General features: G+C 40.6%; 1 protein-coding gene across 1 annotated transcript in view; it reads right to left on the bottom strand.

Annotated features, from left to right (window-relative positions):
- Positions 1-20,682, bottom strand: part of CDK6 (cyclin dependent kinase 6) — a 202,987-nt gene that overhangs the window by 55,116 nt on the left and 127,189 nt on the right. Inside the window, exon 4 of the mRNA XM_036429434.2 lies at positions 6,358-6,467. Within this exon, the coding sequence (XP_036285327.1) occupies positions 6,358-6,467 (110 nt within the window). The remainder of the gene's footprint in view (positions 1-6,357; positions 6,468-20,682) is intronic.

The raw sequence follows: 20,682 nt of genomic DNA, 5'->3' as shown, positions 1-20,682 counted from the left end.
AAGAACTAGTTTAAGGAGAAGACCACAAAACAGGCAGCCCCCGGTGTCAGGCTGGAGAGGCATGGGGTGGGGAGCTGAAGGCATGAGAACAAGTGTATTTCTCAAACCCATGTTAAAGTAAGACACACATTAAGAAGAGAAGTCAATGTTGATTACATTAAGAAGCACTAATTTATTCTTTCCCCTGAATGCATTATCCACCCAAGATCAGTTCTTTTCCCGGGTGCCTTCATCTCGGACATATCCTTACTCAAGAAAACGCTCCTTGCCGGAACCGGTTTGGCTCAGTGGATAGAGCATCGGTCTGCGGACTGAAGGGTCCCAGGTTTAATTCCTGTCAAGGGCACGTACCTTGGTTGCAGGCACATCCCCAGTAGGGAGTGTGCAGGAGGCAGCTGATCGATGTTTCTCTCTCATCGATGTTTCTAACTCTCTATCCCTCTCTCTTCCTCTCTGTAAAAAATCAATAATATATATATATATATATATATATTTTAAAGAAAATGCTTCTTTGAGTTTTCTCCCTTTGGTTGGAGGAAGGGAAGGTGGGAGGGAAAGAGGGAGGAAGGGAGGGAGGGAGGGAGGGAAAGAGGGAGGAAGGGAGGGAGGGAGAGAGAGAGAAATAACGGTCCAGGAAATATCCAAGAAGAGATAAGAAATCTCGAGGCCCAGCCGAGTGCCTTGGCTTCCACACACAGGTGCTAACCTAACCTGAGGCGATGTGTTTCCTCTCCCAGACGAGGGCTTGCTTTTTGGTGCCTTGGCGTCCAGGTCAGCCAGAAAGGCCCTCATTTAGTTTAGGTCTTTAAGGAGACCACTCAAATATGGGGAAACAGCGGCACCGTAACCAATGGGAAAATTGGCAAGCCACTCAGTGACATTTTAAAGACATTTGCTCTCAGACCACTCAGCCACAAAAGACAGTTTTACTATTCGTTTCTCAACCACTGGGTGTTTAATTCATAGAAACCAACGGCGACAAGCCGAGACAGGCCACCATACATGGTGGTGATAGAACCACGAAGCCTTGTTTCTTTCTTTCTAACAGTGACTGTATTTATTAAAGTCTTCCTGCTGGCATTTGGCATTTCTTAGCTAGGGATCAGTAGTGTTGGCAAACGCAGAACTTCTAAGAATTGCTATCTGTTTACCGCAATCTCCACATTCAACGAATTAGTAGCATGTTTTATTTTCTAAATGTGTATTTTCGTTTTAAGACTCTGTTGTAACCTGGAAAACCTCACAGCTTTCAAACCACAGACAACAGATCTGACCAGGATCACAAGGTAACCGATAGATATCTGTAGAGTTAACAACTGTGAAATTAATTTGCCATGAAGTTAAAAAAAAAAAATCAATCTACTTCACCCATCCATCCCATCTGTTCTTCTATCCATCCAATCCCATCCTTCAAGCTGGCTAGTTGTCTTCTGGCCATAGTCGTAACAATGTTTTTTTTTTTGTTTTTTTTTTTGTTTTTGTTTTTTAAGCATTAAAACATAACTCAATGTGGAGTAAAGTTGGATTATCCATGAATGAACAACTAAAGGAGGAAGATAAAAAAAAATCCAGCTCTTCTCTATTTTGTAGAATGCTACTGTTGGTCAATGTGGGCAATTATTAAACCCAAATAATAGTGACAGATGGTATTTAAACTCTTTGGCTCTTTGTCAACCATCTGTCCTAAGACTTTTTTTTTTTTTTTTTTTTTTTTTTTTACTGAGTTCACTTTTTCTAGGTATTTCATTGTAGAATAGAAGGCACATATCCCTTAATATCACAGAGAACTGGTCAACCTTTGCAATACAGAAGAGACTAGAAATCAAAGCTATTAAATGTGTGGTTTGCTTCTTGACCTCTCTAAAGTATCATTGCTGTGACATTGTAATAACACGCAGAACATTCCAGAAAAAAAAAAAAAAAAAAAAAAAAAAAAAAAAAAAGCCCTAATAAGTAAAACAGCAGCAAAGGTAGAAACATGGCAGAGTGGAAAAATCGAAGGTTAGAGTCAGGCAGACTGGGTTCAAATACGGTTCAGCCACTTGAGAGCTATGTGCCATGGGCATGTTCTTTATCCTCCTGGGGCAAGGCTCTAGTTTCCATCTGGAAACTGGATGACAGTCCTCAGAATGAATGTGGGTTTAATGCGATAATGCAAGGGAAGGGCCCAGCCTTGGGTCTGCCACATGACAGACCCATGCTATTCTCTTAGCTTCTTTTTTCTCCCTAGGTTATGGAGACCCTTGTATGACCTTGAAGGAAGGTTCATCATGACTTCTGGCCTTCCACTGAGAAATGTCCCCCCCCAACCCTCCCCACCCCCGTCTAGTCTTCTCATTATCCCCATTTTTAGAACTCTACACGTCTTCAGATCTTTTACCCCAGCTCTGGTTAATTAACTAGTCGGGTATGCAATGTCTCTCTTCCCCACCAGGATTTAAGTTAATCCTCTAGAGAAGGGTCTTGCATATATAGTAACCACTCAATAAATTATTTGTAGACTACATGACAAACCTGTTACAGGGTTTCCAACATGTGACATGTACCACTGATGGTATGAAATGATTTCAGGGATTGGACTTGGACTAGATTTCTTAATAATTTTAATGGTTATGCTATATATATATATATATATATATATATATATATATATATCATAACCAATATATATATATTTAGTGAATATTAGATGAATAAATAACTGGCTCATCAGATCTGTGATTTTATGTACTTTTACTTAGATGAGGCTAAATATAAAAGTAATGATTTAGGGTAAAAAATTTATGTATAGTTGTCATAAGAATATGGCAAAAACCATGAAGAGATGACAAAATTACGGAAGTCTGCTTTTGGAATCTATGGCTTATGATTTTCCAGCTGGACAATCCACGTGGGGGTCAACACTAAATCAAAAGTCAAGTCAGAACCAGGTCAAGCTGAAAGATGGACTCCAGAACACATCTGGCATAAGGAAGAAGCATGCACATTCTGGTATCTGAGTGTTATCACAGGAAATGCCAAACGTGAACTGAGCAGGAACCAGGGTCAAATCCCGCGGCTATCTGCAAGGTCACAGCCAAACGGACAGGAACTATCCAGGAGACAAGGTGTCCTCCCAGGAAGGGTGTGTGGCAGGCCCCCTTAGCTTTAAAGGCACACGGACCTGGAATCTGATATTGCTTTCCCCTAGAGGCAATTATTTCTCAGTTTACTATTTCTGTGTAAGGCTTTCTTTTGTGCACATCGGAAGGGCCAATGGATCTCTTAACCAATATCTCAATTTCCTGGCAAACTGAAGCAGGAGGTTGCAGCTATTATCAAAGGAGCCTTTCTCTGAGTTCCTCTTCCCAGGCCCAAAGTTAGGATGAGAACACAATCCTGTCATTTTGGATTGGAACATACAAGGAACTGTCCCCTATGAAAAAAATGGAATAAATAGGAAATAGGTTTTGATGAAGTAGTGCAAATAATGTTTCATAGACGTTGCAGGTTATACAGAATTCGGCAAGCTAGACTGGGAACCAGATTACCAATCTACTAGTATGCTACCAACTCACTGGGGAAATGTATTAACAATATGAAATGAAAGTTTGGGCTGCAAATTTCCATAGGGGGTGACTACCTATATTTACAAATACAGCAAATTCCTTACTAGTGAATGTTTAACACTATGTTATAGCTAAGATTTCATACTTCTTTTCACTTTTTTCAGAAGAAAATTGGTTTTGTCATCAATTATGAGTGGTGTTCAAGTCTTGTACTATTGAAAAATAACCAATCACTTTCCTGCCATAACAAAATGACTCAGTCTTTACATTTGAGGACAATTCTTGACATATAAATGCAATCCCAAAAAAACATTTCTCTAATCAATTCCCAGCTACACCAAGTTGTTCCTGGGATTAACTGGAATGACAGTCCTAACTCACACCCTGCCTTGTTGACAGAAAATTATTTCTTCTTTTGACCATAAACCTTTAACCCAATGTTTTCCACACGTGTCTGATGAAAAGAATTACACGAGGCACTTTAAAAAACAAGAATGCCTGGCCTCAGCCCAGTAAAGAATCATACTTTCAAAGGAGAATCTGAGTGGACATTTAAAGCAGGGGTGGGGAACCTCTGGCCCACGGGCCACATAAGACCCTCAAAATCATTGGGTCTGGCCCTGCCAAAGAGGCATTAGGGGTTGAGTCCACAGAGAGGAAGGGAGAGGGATAGAGAGCTAGAAATGTCGATGAGAGAGAAACATTGACCAGCTGCCTCCTGCACACCCCCTATTGGGTGTGTGCCCGCAATCAAGGTACATGCCCTTGACTGGAATCGAACCTGGGACCTTTCAGTCCGCAGACCGACGCTCTATCCACTGAGCCAAACCAGTTTCGGCAAGTTGATAATTTTATATGGCCTGTGAATGATGTTATAAATAGCCAAATGGCCTTTGGCAAAAAAAAAGGTTTTCCACCCCGGATTTAAAGAATGCCCATCCCTGGTGATCCCGTCATCCGACATGGTGGTTCTTACCATGGAGGGCGAGTGAGGATCATCTGGAGGGCTTGTAAACACACAGGCTGCTGGGCCCTCGCCCCAGAGCTTCCCATCCAATGGTTCTGGGGCGGGGCCTCAGAGTCTGTGTTTCCCACCAGGTCCGCAGTGATGCTGAGGCTGCTGGTCCAAGGACCACGCTTCCAAAACCACTTCAGACAAACCTCAGAGAGACTGCGGTTCGGTCCCAGACCACTACGATAAACCGAGTGCTGCCAGTAAAAATCTTTTCGCTGGTGGGAAGGTCTCGCCTTCAATTTGTAAACAAAAAGCAACATCTGACTTGTATGTATAACCCGTGGACACAGACAATAGGGTGGGAGAGGCCTGGGGCAGGGGGTGAGGGAGGGCTATAAGCGGTCAATGGGAGAAAAAAGGGGACATATGGGATACTTTCAACAATGAAGATGAAAAAGACAACAACATCTGTGAGCTCTATAGAAGGAGGCATGCCTGTATGCAGCCTGGCTGGCCCAACACTGCAGCTGAATTCAATATTACGCTTTATCTTTCCTCTTTGGTAGAAAAGCAACATTGAACCAGAGCTCACGGAGTTCCTTTGGAATTGAACCCCTGCTACTTTTTTTTTTTTTTTTTTTTTTAAAGCTGCTTGACTTTAGACAAATTTACCACAATACCTCACTTGTCTCTTATTGTGCAGAATCAAAAGATAACTTAATGGAAGAGGTTTAGTCCTAAACTTGGCACCCAATAGGCCTGCGTACTTTGATCTCCTGGCCATGATGCCCTCTTGTGAGCTACAGAAAAATCTGCTGAGTTCTAGAAATAGGTCTCAAAATGTATTATATGCACAAAACTTCATTTGGTTCAAACAAACAAGCAAGCAAGCAAGCAAGCAAGCAATGGGTAACCACTTCTTCTTTAAAAGCGATCATATAGCTTCATTTTGAACATTACATGTCCAATGGGCATATATAATATATACTCAGCTTCTCAACTCACCTCTTCCCATGGAAGTAAAAATAGAAAACAAGGAGAGATTAGATTGCAATTAGGCTCTCTGTTTAATTTTGACCAGGCTGAATTGAATATCTAGGTAAGAATTATTTTCCTGTCAATATCTTCATTATATTGTTTGGTTATTTCGTAGAAGCTGAAAACCAAACAAATCGCAGACTCTCAGAGTCAGAGGAGGAACCCTGAGGTCATCCCACCCACCCACTCTGTGAATCCCACTGCAAACACCTCCGAGTGGAGGTCCTGCCTCTTTAAGAGACACCTAATAAGAATGCAAAATATTTATTTCTGTAATTTTAACATCTTTGGTCCTCGTTCTGCTCACTCTCCTGCTCGAATATGCAGGATCTCTCCTCCAGATGACAGCATTTAAAGCATTCTGAAATGCCGTCGCCATCTTCCTTGCCTGTTCCTATTCAGCCTCAACATTGTATGTTTTCCTCTCACCATCAGAATTTCCACATTCTTAGCCCAGGCCCTCCTCCTGGGGACACAGTCCACCTTGAAGCTATTTCCTCACGAAAAAAAAAAAAAAAATACCATAACAGGCTTCCTGTTCATTCTGTCCCATTATCACCAACGAAAATAAAACAAACTGTAGTGTAGCGTGTTTTTTCCAAACGAGTTCTTAAGAGCTGGAAGGTACAGTCAGACCACAGAATGCCATGAGGACCAGAAGGGGGTTCAGGGGCGGCCTGGTCGTGGCAGCCTGAAGCAGGTGGATCCGGGAACTGGGACCCTATGTGACACAGAGGCTGTGCTGCCACTTCAAGGACCCAAGACCCAGCACGTTTCTTTCCGAGGAAGAGAGGGGGAAACCAAGGTATTTCTTACTTTCTGCGGAACATTTCTGCGAATATGCAGCCGACGCTCCAGAGGTCCACGGGGGTGGCGTAGCTGGACTGCAGCAGGACTTCGGGGGCCCGGTACCACAGGGTGACGACCTGCAACGGCAAACGGGCCGAGCGTTACGGAGGGAGACGGCTGTTTGCTCTGATTCCTCCTCCCGGGTGGCTTGACGCCAGGATTTGATTCCGAAAGATCAGACGGGGACAACGTGATAGAAGCCATAGGTAACGAGGACTCATCGCCAGCAAGCCAGGAAATGACATCACCACCACAACCTGGGTTCCTACCTCAGACGCTGCATGTCTTTCTAGGAGGGTACAATACGTGCATTGCAGAAAGCAAAGCCAAGACTTAAAAAAAAAAAAAAAAAAAAAAAAAAAGGCCTTCAAGCGATTACCTTTTTCTTAAGGGGCTTACAAAAACAATACATGGGGAACATGTAATGGCAATCACTGCAGCTCAGTTCCCAGGTCAGCATTACCAGGAAGTTAGAAGATGATTCCAGTGGCTGCTGGATGTGACTCTGGAGTCTAGAGAGCACCCTGGATAAGTCATAACTCTTATCATGAGACCCTGGGGAATTAAAAGAAAGCCTCCTTCAATGCTGATCTTTCCAGAAAACAAATTAAAAAAAAAAAAAGTAAGAACCTAAGAGACATGTGTAACCCAGTTGCTTAAACCATGTGCAAAAATTCATCCAGAGGAAGGGATTCCCAAATTGGAAAAACCCCACTTGATACAGAGCACTGTATAATAATAGATGAGACACAACTGTAATTATTTCTACCAGGTTGAGAGATAAAGGAAAGCTTTAAATTTATAAGAGCACATAAGGGTTCGAGGCTTCTTTTTTGGGGGGGAAGCAGACATTTTACAGATGCCTGAAACGAAGGTGTACCATTCTTTACTGTCCGATAAGAAATGTCACACACCTATCTACCACATAAACTTTCTGTATTATTCACATTCCTTTTATCCTTACTTATTGTTTTGTCTAATTGTATTTTTGTTGACGTCTATCTAAATTTCCTGATATCCTGCTTTGTGTATTTTGATGGTAAAGGACGTGGCACATTAAGATGACAGTCACAAGTCTCCACCACTGGCTGCCATCAAGTTCCTTTTCTCCTTGTATGCACACCCTGCTTTTTTCATCAGGGGATGGCGTCTGCTCCACGTTCCCCTGAATCTGAGTTAGCCTCAGGTGGTGGAAATGGCACCTGAGACTCCCAAAGCCAGGTCACAGGGGCTCCGGTGGCCTGGACCTGGCTGAATGCTTGCTCTTGAGATGCTTCCTCGGGGAACTCAGCTGTCTTGCGGTGAGAAGCCCACAAGGTGTTCCGGTCCACAGCTTCAACTGAGATCTCAACTAACAGCCATGGGATGGACCATCTTGATGTTCACGCCCACTTGATCCTCTAGAATCTAGAGTCTAGATGACTGTGTCCCCTGCCACATCACTTGGAGGAGGAGAAACTACCCAGCTGAGTCCAGTCAAGCCTACGGAATTGAGTGATAATAGAATGGCGGTTGTTTTAAGTTTTGGGGTAATAATACAGCAATAGCTAAGGAGATTCTTGACTGGCTCATTTAGCATGTTTTGCTTTGAATTCATGCAAGGAGTCAAGTTTTGTTTGAGGCTGGGACGGGGAATGTATAAAGCCCACGGAATCATTTGGTCTGGCCCTGCCAAGGCCTTAGGGGTGAGTTTATTAAATGTTTGACTAAATAGAGCAGGCTAATTTTTAAGTTGACAATTCTATATGGCCCGCAAATGATGTTATAAATAACCAAATGGCCCGTGGCAGAAAAAAAGGTTCTCCATCCAGGGTTTAAGGAATAGCTGGTTTCTATCTAAGGGAGAGATGGTGGTGATGTAATAGAAATTAAAAAAGAAAACAAACAGATCCACAATACCCAAACAATGTTACTCGGTTATCATTTGGCTCCAACATATCTTCCCAGCATCATCTCCCACAGTACGTCCATAATCCCTACAGTTGAGTCACATATGAGACCACATCACTGGCTCTCAACCTTAAATGCATATCAAAGTCACTCATGGGGCTTTTAGGAAAAAATAGGTGTCTGGGCCTTATCTCACATTCTCTTGAGTTAAGGTCTGCATGGGTGGGGACCTTGGAGTTTTTCTTTTCTTTCCTTAAAATAAAAATTCTTCAGGAAACCCAATTCTACTTAGTCCACAAAGCCCAGCTTTGATGCCATTACCTCCCTGTCACCACTGCCACCTGAAACTCATACCTTGTAACATAGTTCATAAACACTAGGGTTCATTCCAGAGGGTGTGGATCCAATTTTATCCATTGTCATGTCTACCACAATACTGTGCACATTGCAACTGGGGTTTAACAAATATAAAATTAACAACTTCAAGGCAATCATTCCTAGAAGATAACTGGGCAAAATTCAATGAAATTCCCGAAAAAGAAAGTTCTTACTACTTTTGGTGAGTAGAGTGTCCAATTCTGAGCGCTAGTTTTTAGTTATAATTAATTTCTGCTTTACTAATATTTTTAGCTGGAGGACCACTTCCTTCCCTACTTCTCCGATGCACTGTCAACAGAAATGCAGGTGCAAACTGTTCATAAAGGTCCACTTGAGTGGCTTTGAGACATACACAAACACTGTGAGGTCACACAACTTATCTTTTCACCTCAATATGAAATAAAGTCAAGCATCATATAAGATGAAAAGTTCTATCTGAATATTGCATTGTTTTAGACTATTCTAAAGAGGCTGTGATTTTTCTGATTGATTTACCTATCCCAAATCATTTCAGTGATACCAGTTACAATTCTCAAATGTTTAAACAGCTTAAAATAAGATCAATATTGATATGTCTATGAAATTCCCTTCCATCCCTTTTTATTTTTTCTTAGAGGAGGAGGGGAGAGAAACATCAGTCAGTTGTCTCTCATACATGCCCCCACTATGGATACCTGCCCACACAACCTGGGTATATGAAGTGACTGGGAATCGAATCAGCGACCCTTTGGTGCATGGGATGATGCTCCAACAACTGAGCCACATGGTGCTTCCATTCCTGTTAAAATTTAGGTACTATTCAAAATGGATTATGAATCCAATGTCTTAAAAATGTTTATTAATAATGACCATTCCATTTTATTCTGTTATCATATATTGGTTACATTAATAAATTTCCTAATATGTCCCATCCTTGCCTTCTTAGAATAAATCATTCCTAATCATGGTTTATTATCCTTTTGATAGTCTCTTGAATTCTATTTGCTACCATTTATTTAGCATATTAACATATTTTTAACTGAGACTGATCCATAGTTTTGTTTTTTTTGTGTTGAGGTTTTCGTGTTTTGATATTAGGGATATGCAAGCTTTCCATCTTTTTCTATATTCTGAAACGTTACAAACAACGTAATAATCAGTTCCTTCAAGGGATTTACTTGTAAAACCATCTGGGTCTGGATCTTTCTTAGCAGCATGTCTTTAACCATCTTGTGAATGTCTTCTTGGTAATTAGTTTCAAATTCTTTTGAGTCAATTTTACTGATGATAACAAATTTCCTTATAAAAATATTTAATTTGGATTTTAAAATGTATTGGCTTAAATTTTGTACATGGTGTTTCTTAATATCATCAGTTTTTATAGAAAAATATGATTTTTCTCTTTCTTACTGTTGTATATTTTTGTTTTTGCTTTATATCAGTCAGGTTTGTCAATTTAGCCATATAATTTATTGAAAAAACTGACATGGAGTTTTATTTCTATCTTGTTAATCTTTGAATAATATGTAACTTAAAGACCTAAAATCTTTAAATAATCTACAAATTTTTCCTAAAAAAGTAAACTAATTTGAAGAATAAATTATTTAGAAAAGTGTCTTAAAATTTCCATATGGTCATAAAATTTCCATAAAAGTAATAATTATTTATGGTTATCCTTTAATTGCTGGATTTCTAATTTTATTGCATCATGGTCAAAGAATGTAACCTTTTCAATTTCCACTTGGTAGAATTTATTATTGTTTTCTTTATAACTATCTACATATTTAGTTTTTGTTCCATAAAATATAAGGGAAACTTTCAAGTATAAAGTTCTTTATTAACAAGATCCTTATATTTTACTATATTTTATTTGTCAAACTCTAAAAGAGAGTTTGAGTTTTTGTTTTCCTTTCCCCAGAATTTCCTGGTATTTCTAAGCGTTTCTGCCTTATACATATTGGCCTATGTTTTTGGTAAATAAAATTTATGATAAGAAAAATACTATTATGATAAGAATTTAGATGATGGTAGACATAAAATATAAAATAAGTACACAAATCCTATTAAGTCAATTACAAAATATAATGAGAAAGAAACCCTATCTATAATAGTAACAAAAGTGTAAAACACTGAGGAATTAAAAAAAGTGCAATTTTTATATAAGTAAAATAACATATTATTGTTAAAGAACATAAAAAACACACACACCAAAACAAAATGGGAAGACAGTCCATAACTAAGATGGGGGAAAGCCATATTATAAAGATAATAGTCACTCATATATTAACACATAAAAAAAATGTAAGACAATCCAATGATTTTGTTTAGAAATCTGATTTAGAAAAGAAGGCACCTCTGACTGACTAATGCTTCATAGTTTGAGAAATGAGGATGAAGGGCATTTGCTCTCTGTTACCAAAATATACTCTAAGGCACCACAAATAAAATGGTGGTGCTAACAGATTAAAAAAAAGAGTAAGTTCCAGAAAGAGACTGACATGTTAGTGGGATTTAAAGTTCTTATAGGTGCTTACGGTATTTCCTCTGAGTGAGAGAGAAAATATACTCCAATAGGGGAAAGTAAGACCCCTGATCATCCATGTGGAAGAAAGTAAGTTTGATCCCTACTTTACACCATCTACAAGAATCTATGAAGAAGAAACTGGATCCAGAGCGAAAGAGCTAAGAAGCAGAGCTAGAAACATGTATTGGGAGAAAACAGCAGAGGACCTTGGGGGGTGGACGGCTATGTTAGGATGATGGGAAATCTACAAGCCTGAGGTGAAAAGACTTACGGAGCCAGCTATTTAAACGAAAAGCCTCCTCAGCAAACACTCTAAAGAAAGGCAAAGGACCAATGACAAACCGGGACCAAACATCTACAACTAATTACAGTCAATAAAATAATACAACAGAAAAATATATAGATGACAAACACGGAAGATAACTATCAGAGCGACCCAATCTCATTAGAAGGAAGAAAGGAAGGACGGAAGGAAAGGAGGAGGAAAGCCATCACAATAAAAGGCCTGACTGGCAGAAATGGAGAGAAAGGCACCACACAGGACTGGCCATGGGATGGGAAAACTTTCAAACCCTGTACTGGCACAAGCTTCTTAGAGGACAATCTGACATTATGCATATACGTAACAGCGTCCGTGTCCCTGACCCAGAGTTCTACTCGTGGAAATTTATCCTCCAGAAATAGCCAACCCAGTCTACAAAGAGGTACTTACCGAGGATGCTTATGCCACAGTCATTTCCAATAGGAATATTACTCAGCCATAAAAAAAAAAAATGAGCTAGTTTTTCACCCTGCTCATTCCTGCTCGCATACAAATATGTGATGAGAAACACTGCTGGGCGAATAAATAACTGTGTGAGATACACCCTAACTTTTATGAACAGCTCATGTGGGTGTAAGTGTGGTAATCGCCCAGGCAAACAGCAATGTGTACAATACAGGCATCAGTAAAAGCCCAGCGGACACGGGATCATGGTGGTAGAAAGCTGGAGGGCAGAGGCGCAAGGCCAGCCAGGTGCTGTCATCAGCAGGCACATTTTTTTTTAGCTGAGTAAGCGGAATGCCAGAGAGGTTGAGTAGTAGGACCAGAGCCACGGAGCTGAGATAGGAAAGGGCTGCTTCACATCAGGGCTGTCTGACTTCAGCCTTGTGCTCCTTCCTCAACATCCCGCATGGCACCTTGAAGCCAGCATGCCGAACACTCACAAATCGATAGGCCAGCATACAGGTTAGGTTATAATCACATAACTAACGGGAAAATATTTTAAATTTACCTTGAAATATTTAATGGGAACTTGTAAACAAGAGTTTGCAAATCTCAAAAACTTCAGCTATACTTTGGGGTTAACAAGATTTGCTTTAAAAAAAAAAAGATTTAAGAAAAAGGTTTCTGTTATTCAGCTCTGATTTACAACAGTGCTCTGTATGGCATGACATTTATTCATCAAATTCCCATTTAATAATTTTAATGAAAACTAAGATTGAAAAACCTCTTGGGTATTCCCAAGATTTTTGTTTGCTCTCTGGGTATGTAAATTTTTGTAACAAAAAGAGAGACACTAGATTTATTCATTAGGTTTATGTTTACAATCTACCTGAACTATCAGCATTTGTCTAATGAGACATCATTTTGGTTTAATCTTTGTGGAATTTGACATGCTTAAATTCTAAAACAAAGTATGACCTGTACAAGACTTACATTTTTGGTTAATTCGCTAAGAAGATAACTCCAACAACACTGAAGGCCTTCATTTAAAAATAAGGAATTACTACCTTTTGCAATAGATAAAAATCCATTAGTTGTTCCCTGGTTTATGTAATATTATCTCATAAATCAAGGGAGCTTTCCCAGTTTTAATTTCCTAATTTATGTGGCTGCTCTACATTCTCTAACCCTGTGTCCTTTAAAGCCTCACTTGAAGCCACTGTAATTTAAAATATCTCAAATGATGACAATTTTTGTAATTTCTTGGAATTTAAGATGCGTAAGTTCCAAGTTTTTGAGGACAAATTGTAACAATTTTCCCTGACGGTACAAAATAAATTCTTAAAATTTTTTTTTTTTAAAAAATATGTTTTTATTGATTTCAGAGAGGAAGGGAGAGGGTGAGGGAGAGAGAGAGATAGAAACATCAATGATGAGAGAGAATCATTGATTGGCTGCCTCCTGCACGCTCCCCACTGGGGATCGAGCCCGCAACCCAGGCATATGCCCTTGACCGGAATTGAATCTGGGACCTTTCAGTCTACAGGCCGACGCTCTATCCACTGAGCCAAGCCGGCTATGGTGGTGCAAAATAAATCCTGTTTGCTTAGGAATCATTATACTTCTGTGCCTCTAAAACGGAAGACTGCTTACCATAAAAGTAGTTGAAGTCACACATATGCAAATGTATTCATTTTTGTCTTCAAGCTTTATAAAGAATGGACAAAACGGGCAGAAATACTTGGGAGATTTTAATGCATGAAATAAGTTCTCGACAATGTAAGTTAACTTCCACCTAAAAGTTCTCTCTGTTTTATAATTCTAAATATCCTTAAAAACAAAAAATATAAGGATACATTTTAAAAACATGTTGAGGGAAACAATGATTGCAATGTATAAAGATCAACATTTAGAAATCTATGACAAAGGTGGCTTCTGATGATAACAATGCAGTTATCTAATAAGCAAAGATAACAATAGGAACTATGGACAGAGTTTGGGGGTCGGAGCCAGCTGGAACCAAAGCAAATTCGATGTTTACTACAGCCATTACATGTATTAACAGCCTCTAGAGGCGGTGAATGGATTTGGCAATCCCAGGGGGAGCGGAAAGGGGGGGGGGGGCACATTAAAGGATATTTACACAAGTGGATATATCTGTTTAAAGTGCTTTGATCTCTATTCACAATTTTTTTGAACCAAATCAATAACAGTATAAGATAAAGTAGGGCCAAGGCCAACTCTGACTCAAAATACATGCCAGAGGAAACCACTCCTACTTAATACTCAATTTAATAGTTTTGTTTTGTTTTTTAAATCCATGTACCATTTCAACCAAGAACCTGAGCGAACTTTGTCGATAGTATCTGAATCATCCTTATTATATGGTGACATTCTTTTGCCTCTCCGAATGGTCTCTACCCTGGGAGGTGGGCCTGTATCTAGCTTGTTGGGTTTGGCCAATGGGAAGACTAGGCAGAGTTGAGAGAGAGAAGGGAGAGGGAGAAGGGTGAGGCAGTGCCTTGAACACTTTGATTTCCTCCTAGCAAGGCAGTCTAGCAAAGTCACTGTCCAACCTGGGCAGCTCACTCTGATTCCCTTCAAGTCTGCTTAAAGGACTACTTGGGAGCAGGCGGGAGCAGCGGGGAGGGTCTGTGTGTGACTTAAGGGCAGAACGCTAGGATCCTGTGCTAGTTAGTGTTCCTGCTACTTTTCCAGCAACTCCCTGGAAGTCTCTGCGTCTACTGGTCCCTTCAATCATTATTTTCCCTAAGGCTGGATCCTCAGGCAGTTACTTTTCTTAGGTGATGCACAATCCCTGGGGAGCATCTGAAGTCCATACTCTGCAGAGTGTCTGACCCACATTTCTGTCTCCTTACACCAGCACTGCCTACTCCCTTAGGTACTTGAATTTCAAAATGGGGAACAGTCCTTCCTCTGACACTTGCTTTTCTTAGATTCTCTCTCTGCAAGCAAAATCACCACCTACCCAGGCTCCCCACTCATTTCCACCATCAACGAGGTCCCCAGCTCCTGCTCACCCCCGTCCTCCCCTGACTGGCACAACAGCTTCCTCTGGGGTGTGTTCCTACAGCCTGTCTCCTTCCTCTCTGTCCTCTCTACCAAATCTGAAGCTGCGCTCACCACACGCCTGCTTAAAATCCTTCACCCACTCTCCAAAGCTTTTTAGGCCAAGTTCAAGTCCAATTTATTCACAACGCCCTCCTTTCTCTCTCTGTTTTTATCACCTGCTCCTCCTTCACAGGAAAGCGCTCAGAGGCTTTATGGTTGTTCAAATATGCGTGCTGTGTCATGTCTCACGGCCTTCCCACATGCTGAGATCTTTCTCTGGAATGTTCTCTCACAACACCATTCTTAATTCTTGTGAACCTTGCCCAATTACATGTATCACAGCATTTACCACACTGCATCCCACTCATCGTGAGCTGACTGCTTGCTAGACCCAAAGCCGGACCTTTGAGGATGGAAACCATTCCTAAATGGACTCTCCATCCCCAGCACCTCGCAGAGCACTGCGTACAGCAGGCATGACATAAAGGAACGTTGTAGCAAATGTATGGGTAGCTAGAAGACAGCAGGATGGAGGATTAGAATGGCTAACTCTGGGCATGTCGCAGGGATTTCTATCATAAATTTACAGGCCACGGTCAAGTCTTCATCCCCACACCACGCATTCCGAGAGTCCACCTACATTGTCTTCAGTGAACAGATGACTTTTTAATAAAGTGTGATGACCATTTTATTTTTGTAACATGAAGTTTTAAAATGCCTGGAAGGCCCATGTTTCTCTTCATCCTGTATTGTTTAAATTTCATGTTGAACTCGTGAAACCTAAAATAGTTACCACTTGCTAGTATGCTTCAAGTAACAAACTCGTTCTCTTTTTAGAAGTACAGTATAGTTCTGATTTTGACACTAAACAATCACACACTTGATCTCTCTCTGCCTTCACCATAGAAACCAAGCAAATATTTGTAGACATTCCTTCAACCTTCACAGATAAGTAGAAATGAAAATTATTCTGAGTACAGGACATGGCAGGCTGCAGAGCTCATTTCCTTTTCAAAGCTGTAACTTTTAAGAAAATCTATATGCTGTGGGAGGCCACATAGTCACTCAGATTTGCAAGAGAATTTAAAAATCAACTTTTTAAAAAATTTATGAGAATAGTCAAATGTCTCTAACATCCATGACTTCTTTCTCCTTGCTGACTAGGTTCATTTTCACACAGGCTGCATGTAAACCTACTAAATGAGTCCTTGCAAGATGTATGGTTAGTGCAAGTGATGAGTGTAATGGAAGCAAGGCTTTAAAGTCTAAGTTCAGGCTCAAACACTCGTCACTTAAAATCCTGCCTTCCTTAAATGGGAAGGATTTGGAGATCCTCAGCTGGAAGGAACTCCCAAGGTATAGTTCACTCTACAATGCCTACTCTCCCCCCTACAGTTTCAGCTATACATCTCCATCTAGAAAGGTCCACAGAGATCCACGCAAGAAAGGAAAGCCAACAGGGCGATGTCAAACAAATCTGGGCTCCCAGAGGTGAACGTACGGTCTCCAGAGGGTCCTGGAGCTCGCACCATCGAAGGTGCCTTCAGCTTTAAAGGCAGCACTGAGAAAAAAATTGCTTCTGAAGATCAGGATGTTTCCTGCTGTTCGTTTAACAAGATTAAAACTGCAAACAAAAAAGGACAGGACCGAGAAAAGAACTTAGATGGTAGCATTAGGGAATAGGGTTATTTGGTCTGTCAGTTTATTTTGTTCATCAGAGTCCACATATAACTGAGATCTTTCTGATTGGGGTTTCAGGATTCTTAGGATGTGTTCCTAGAAGTGAGATCACTGGATCAAATGGCAGTTCCATATTTAATTTTTTGAGGAAACTCGCAAGCGTGTCAAACTTGCGGTATTTAAATGAGGCACGTGGCCTGCTGGCTGCGAGTTTGACATGCTTGCTCTGTACTATTTCCCATAGAGGCTATACCAGTCTGCAGGCCCACCAGCAGTGTACTAGGGTTCCTTTTTCTCCACATCCTTACCAGGACTTGCTATTTGTTGATTTATTGATTTCAGCCATTCTGGTAGGTGTGAGATGGTACTCATTGTCATTTTATTTTATTATTATTATTTAAAAAATATTTTTATTGATTTCAGAGAGGAGGGGGAGAAGGAGAGAGATAGAAACATCAATGATGAAAGAAAATCATTGATTGGCTGCCTCCTGCACGCCCACCACTGGGGACTGACCCAGGCATGTGCCCTTGATTGGAGCCAAACCTGGGATCCTTGAGTCTTCAGGTTGGCTTCTATCCACTGAGCCAAACCGGCCAGGGCTACCTCACTGTCATCTTAATTTGTATCTCTGATAATTAGTGATGTTGAGTATTTTTTCATATGTCCGTTGGCTATTTGTATGTTCTCTTTGAAGAACTGTCTACTTATGTCCTCTGCCCATTTTTAAACTAAGATTGTTTATCTTCCTTTTGTTGACTTAGTACTTTATATAGTTTGGAAATTAACCCCTTATCAGATGCATCACTGGCATACAGTGGGTTCCTTTTTCATTTTGATGCTAGTTTCCTTTGCTGTTTGGAAGTTTTTTTGCTTTGAGCTAGACCCATTTGTTTTTGTTTTTTTTTCTCCTTTGATTCTCCTGCCCTAAGTGTTGTGTCAGTGAAAATTTTGCTACGTGAGATGTCTGACATTTTGCTGCCTACAGTTTCTTTGAGGACTTTCATGGTTTCACAACTTACATTTAAGTCCTTTACCCATTTTGAGCCCTTTCCTCCTCTTTTAATTCCCCCCCCATCTTTCCTTTCTAAAATATATTTCTACATTTACAGAATTTTTAGTATCTTTACATCTTCTCTGAGTGAAAGGGAAGGAAAGGCTCACTAAGGGAGCTAATTTTAAGAGAAGCATTGCAGCTCATCAAGAGCAAATGAATGTATATAAAGCATATACATTCATTTGCTCTTGATGAGCTGCAATGCTTCTCTTAAAATTAGCTCCGTTTCTAAGAAGAACCACACTACTACCGAGGACTCTGCAGAGTAATTCTAGGTACATCCGCTACCAGGAGGGACACATGTGTGAACATCAAACTAGCGGAAGGCTTCTCACCTAAGCTCGGGCGCTCACGCTGCACATGTGCTCGGGCCAGTGTGGTTGTTGCATGCAAACACAACTTGAAAGGAAAACTAACCCTCCAGTTTGGGTAAAACTTGGCTTTTACCTCAGAACTAATTCAAAGAAACATTACTTTTCCATTTATAAACACTTCAAAGAATGCTGCTGCTTTCTAGAAATCTGTGGCAGGTAGCTTCTTTCATCCTTGAAATTGCGAGGGCTTTGAGAAATGGTCGAAGACAATGATACCAAAGAAAACACTTAGATCACACCAAGGATTTAAGATATTCTTTAGGTGCTGAGGGGGTAGTCTTAAATAACCACTGTAGAGGCTTAGCATAAAGAGGACCCTGATAGGTGGAAAAAAGAGGAGCAGGACCTAGTGATGCCATCCATGAAAGCCTTCCAGAACATTCTGAGAGGGGGAGTGGCTCCTTGGACTTCACAGTCCGTCTCTCTCTTTTTAAAAAAATATATATTTTATTGATTTTTTTTTTTCCCAGAGAGGAAGGGAGAGGGATAGAGAGTTAGAAACATCGATGAGAGAGAAACATCGACCAGCTGCCTCTTGCACACCTCCTACTGGGATGTGCCCGCAACCAAGGTACATGCCCTTTACTAGAATCAAACCTGGGGCCCTTCAGTCCGCAGACTGATGCTCTACCCACTGAGCCAAACCAGTTAGGGCACAGCCCATGTCTCTTACAGCCCCTGCGGATGTGTGTGGTATAACTATAAGCATCTGCTGCCATCTCTATCCCCCCCAACAAGACTGAGGAGCAGGGCCTGGGTCTTAATGATCTATGGTTCTCCAAAGCCTGGCTCACTGTCTGACACACACCAGGCATTCAAAAATTGTCTGTTAAATGTACGACCAAGAGGTTCTCGCAAATGTGCTCCCAAGCTATAGAAACCAAACCAAACCAAACCAGGGAGGGAAGGACTCACCTGCCTCTATAGTACTCGGAATGTACAGAGGTGTTCCGGATTCATAAATATGGCAACAGAATCAAATTTATACGTTGGAGGAAATTTCCTGTAGAGAGCAATTAGGTTTTTGCTGCCTATTGGCATCTACTGATAGACAGGTAGGTAGACAGTTCACTTATGTATTTATATTAAAGTATACAAAAATCTTAAAATGTAATGCATTTTTACTAAGTACCTACTTACATAGCCACCCCTCAGACTAAGATATAGAATATTTACATCACCACATATGGCCCACTTGTGCCTTTCCTAGTCAATATTATTGCTGCGCCGCCATTGTGACTTTTATCACTCTCTGGATTAATGCTGCTAGTTCTTATCTTCAATAGAGAAGGAAGTATGGAGAGACAGTGACAAAGAAACAGAGGGGATGGGAGGAGAGAGAGAGAAGACAAGACATATGCTTAGTGGATACTGCAAAATAGTTTTCCCAAGCAGCTGAAGAATTTAATATTCCCACTAGGAATGTATAAGAGTTCCCAGTTTCTCCCTATCTTCACTACCACTTGATATTCTCAGCCATTCAAGTTAGTGTATCATGGTACTGACTATTCTTTTGATTACCTAACTTATAAGAATATATGATTCTAAACATGATAATATAGTTTGGATTTATTAGATGACTAACTAAACACTCTGCAAAGATATAATAAATAATGGTATTTAACATTTGTGCATAGACGTGTGACTCAGTCGCTTAAGAAAAGTTTTAAAATGTTGGGCTTCTCTTCTTACTTCTGCCCCCGCTCATCTAACTCCCCACTCGTTTAAGCAACCGTCCTTCCGTGGAGGTGTATGAACTATATATTGACATGGAGTTCTTAAGCAACTTGGGCATTAGATAGGGAAACGAAGCTGGAAAATATGTTGTAATGTTTGTACCAAGATTCTGTTAAAATATTAATAATGTAAAAGTCTTAGAAATTCTTGGATGATGATTTTTTCCCCCCCACTAGCTTTCTTCTATGAGAATAATTCTGAGACATCATTATAAACTAATGTACAGGAACATACCTGTCAGCGTAGGCCATGAGCTTAGTTAAGAGGCAAACCCAACGCTGCCACCTTTCCGTCAGGAAATCCTGTTGTCAGGTTCCCAGGCATGAAATTTAAGCATGGGAACCACGGCAACATTTTGGGGGTGGGTTAGGGACAATCCTCCGTGTACATGTGGCAGCATTTCCCCTGGTTTAGAAACTCTGAAAACCTGTAGACGTGATTTCTTGCACTAGTGGACACGCATTTGCAGCGCGCTGCTTGGCGGCTGGTGCTCAGTGCCGGTGAACGAAGCACAGTTCCTACCCTTACGGGGCTTACAGTCCGACCGACTGCAGAAGTGTCTTGGGGAAGATGTGGAAGGCACTCAGGTAGGGCTATCCTGTCAAATCTTGTCTCGGAGAAGCTCTACAGTTTGAAAAGAAACCTGTTCAATTCAACATTTACGAAGTACTGTCCACGGAATGACACCCCTGCTCAGCTTCATATACCACCTACTGTTATCCTATGAAATTTGGGTTCCTCGGAAAATGACTTGAGAAGCAATAGTGTGCAACCATGCATAAGGTTAGGAGCACAAGTAAGCCAAGATAAGATCTGAAATGTATGCAGCTTAATACCTTAAGAGTGTCATCCTGAAAAAAAGAAAAAAAAAAAGAGAGCTGATATAAGTTGCTTT

Source organism: Pipistrellus kuhlii, unplaced genomic scaffold, assembly GCF_014108245.1.
Source record: "Pipistrellus kuhlii isolate mPipKuh1 unplaced genomic scaffold, mPipKuh1.p scaffold_m20_p_10, whole genome shotgun sequence".
Lineage (NCBI taxonomy): Eukaryota > Metazoa > Chordata > Mammalia > Chiroptera > Vespertilionidae > Pipistrellus > Pipistrellus kuhlii.
Note: the sequence above shows the minus strand (reverse complement) of the source record. Positions and strands in the feature narration are given on the sequence as shown.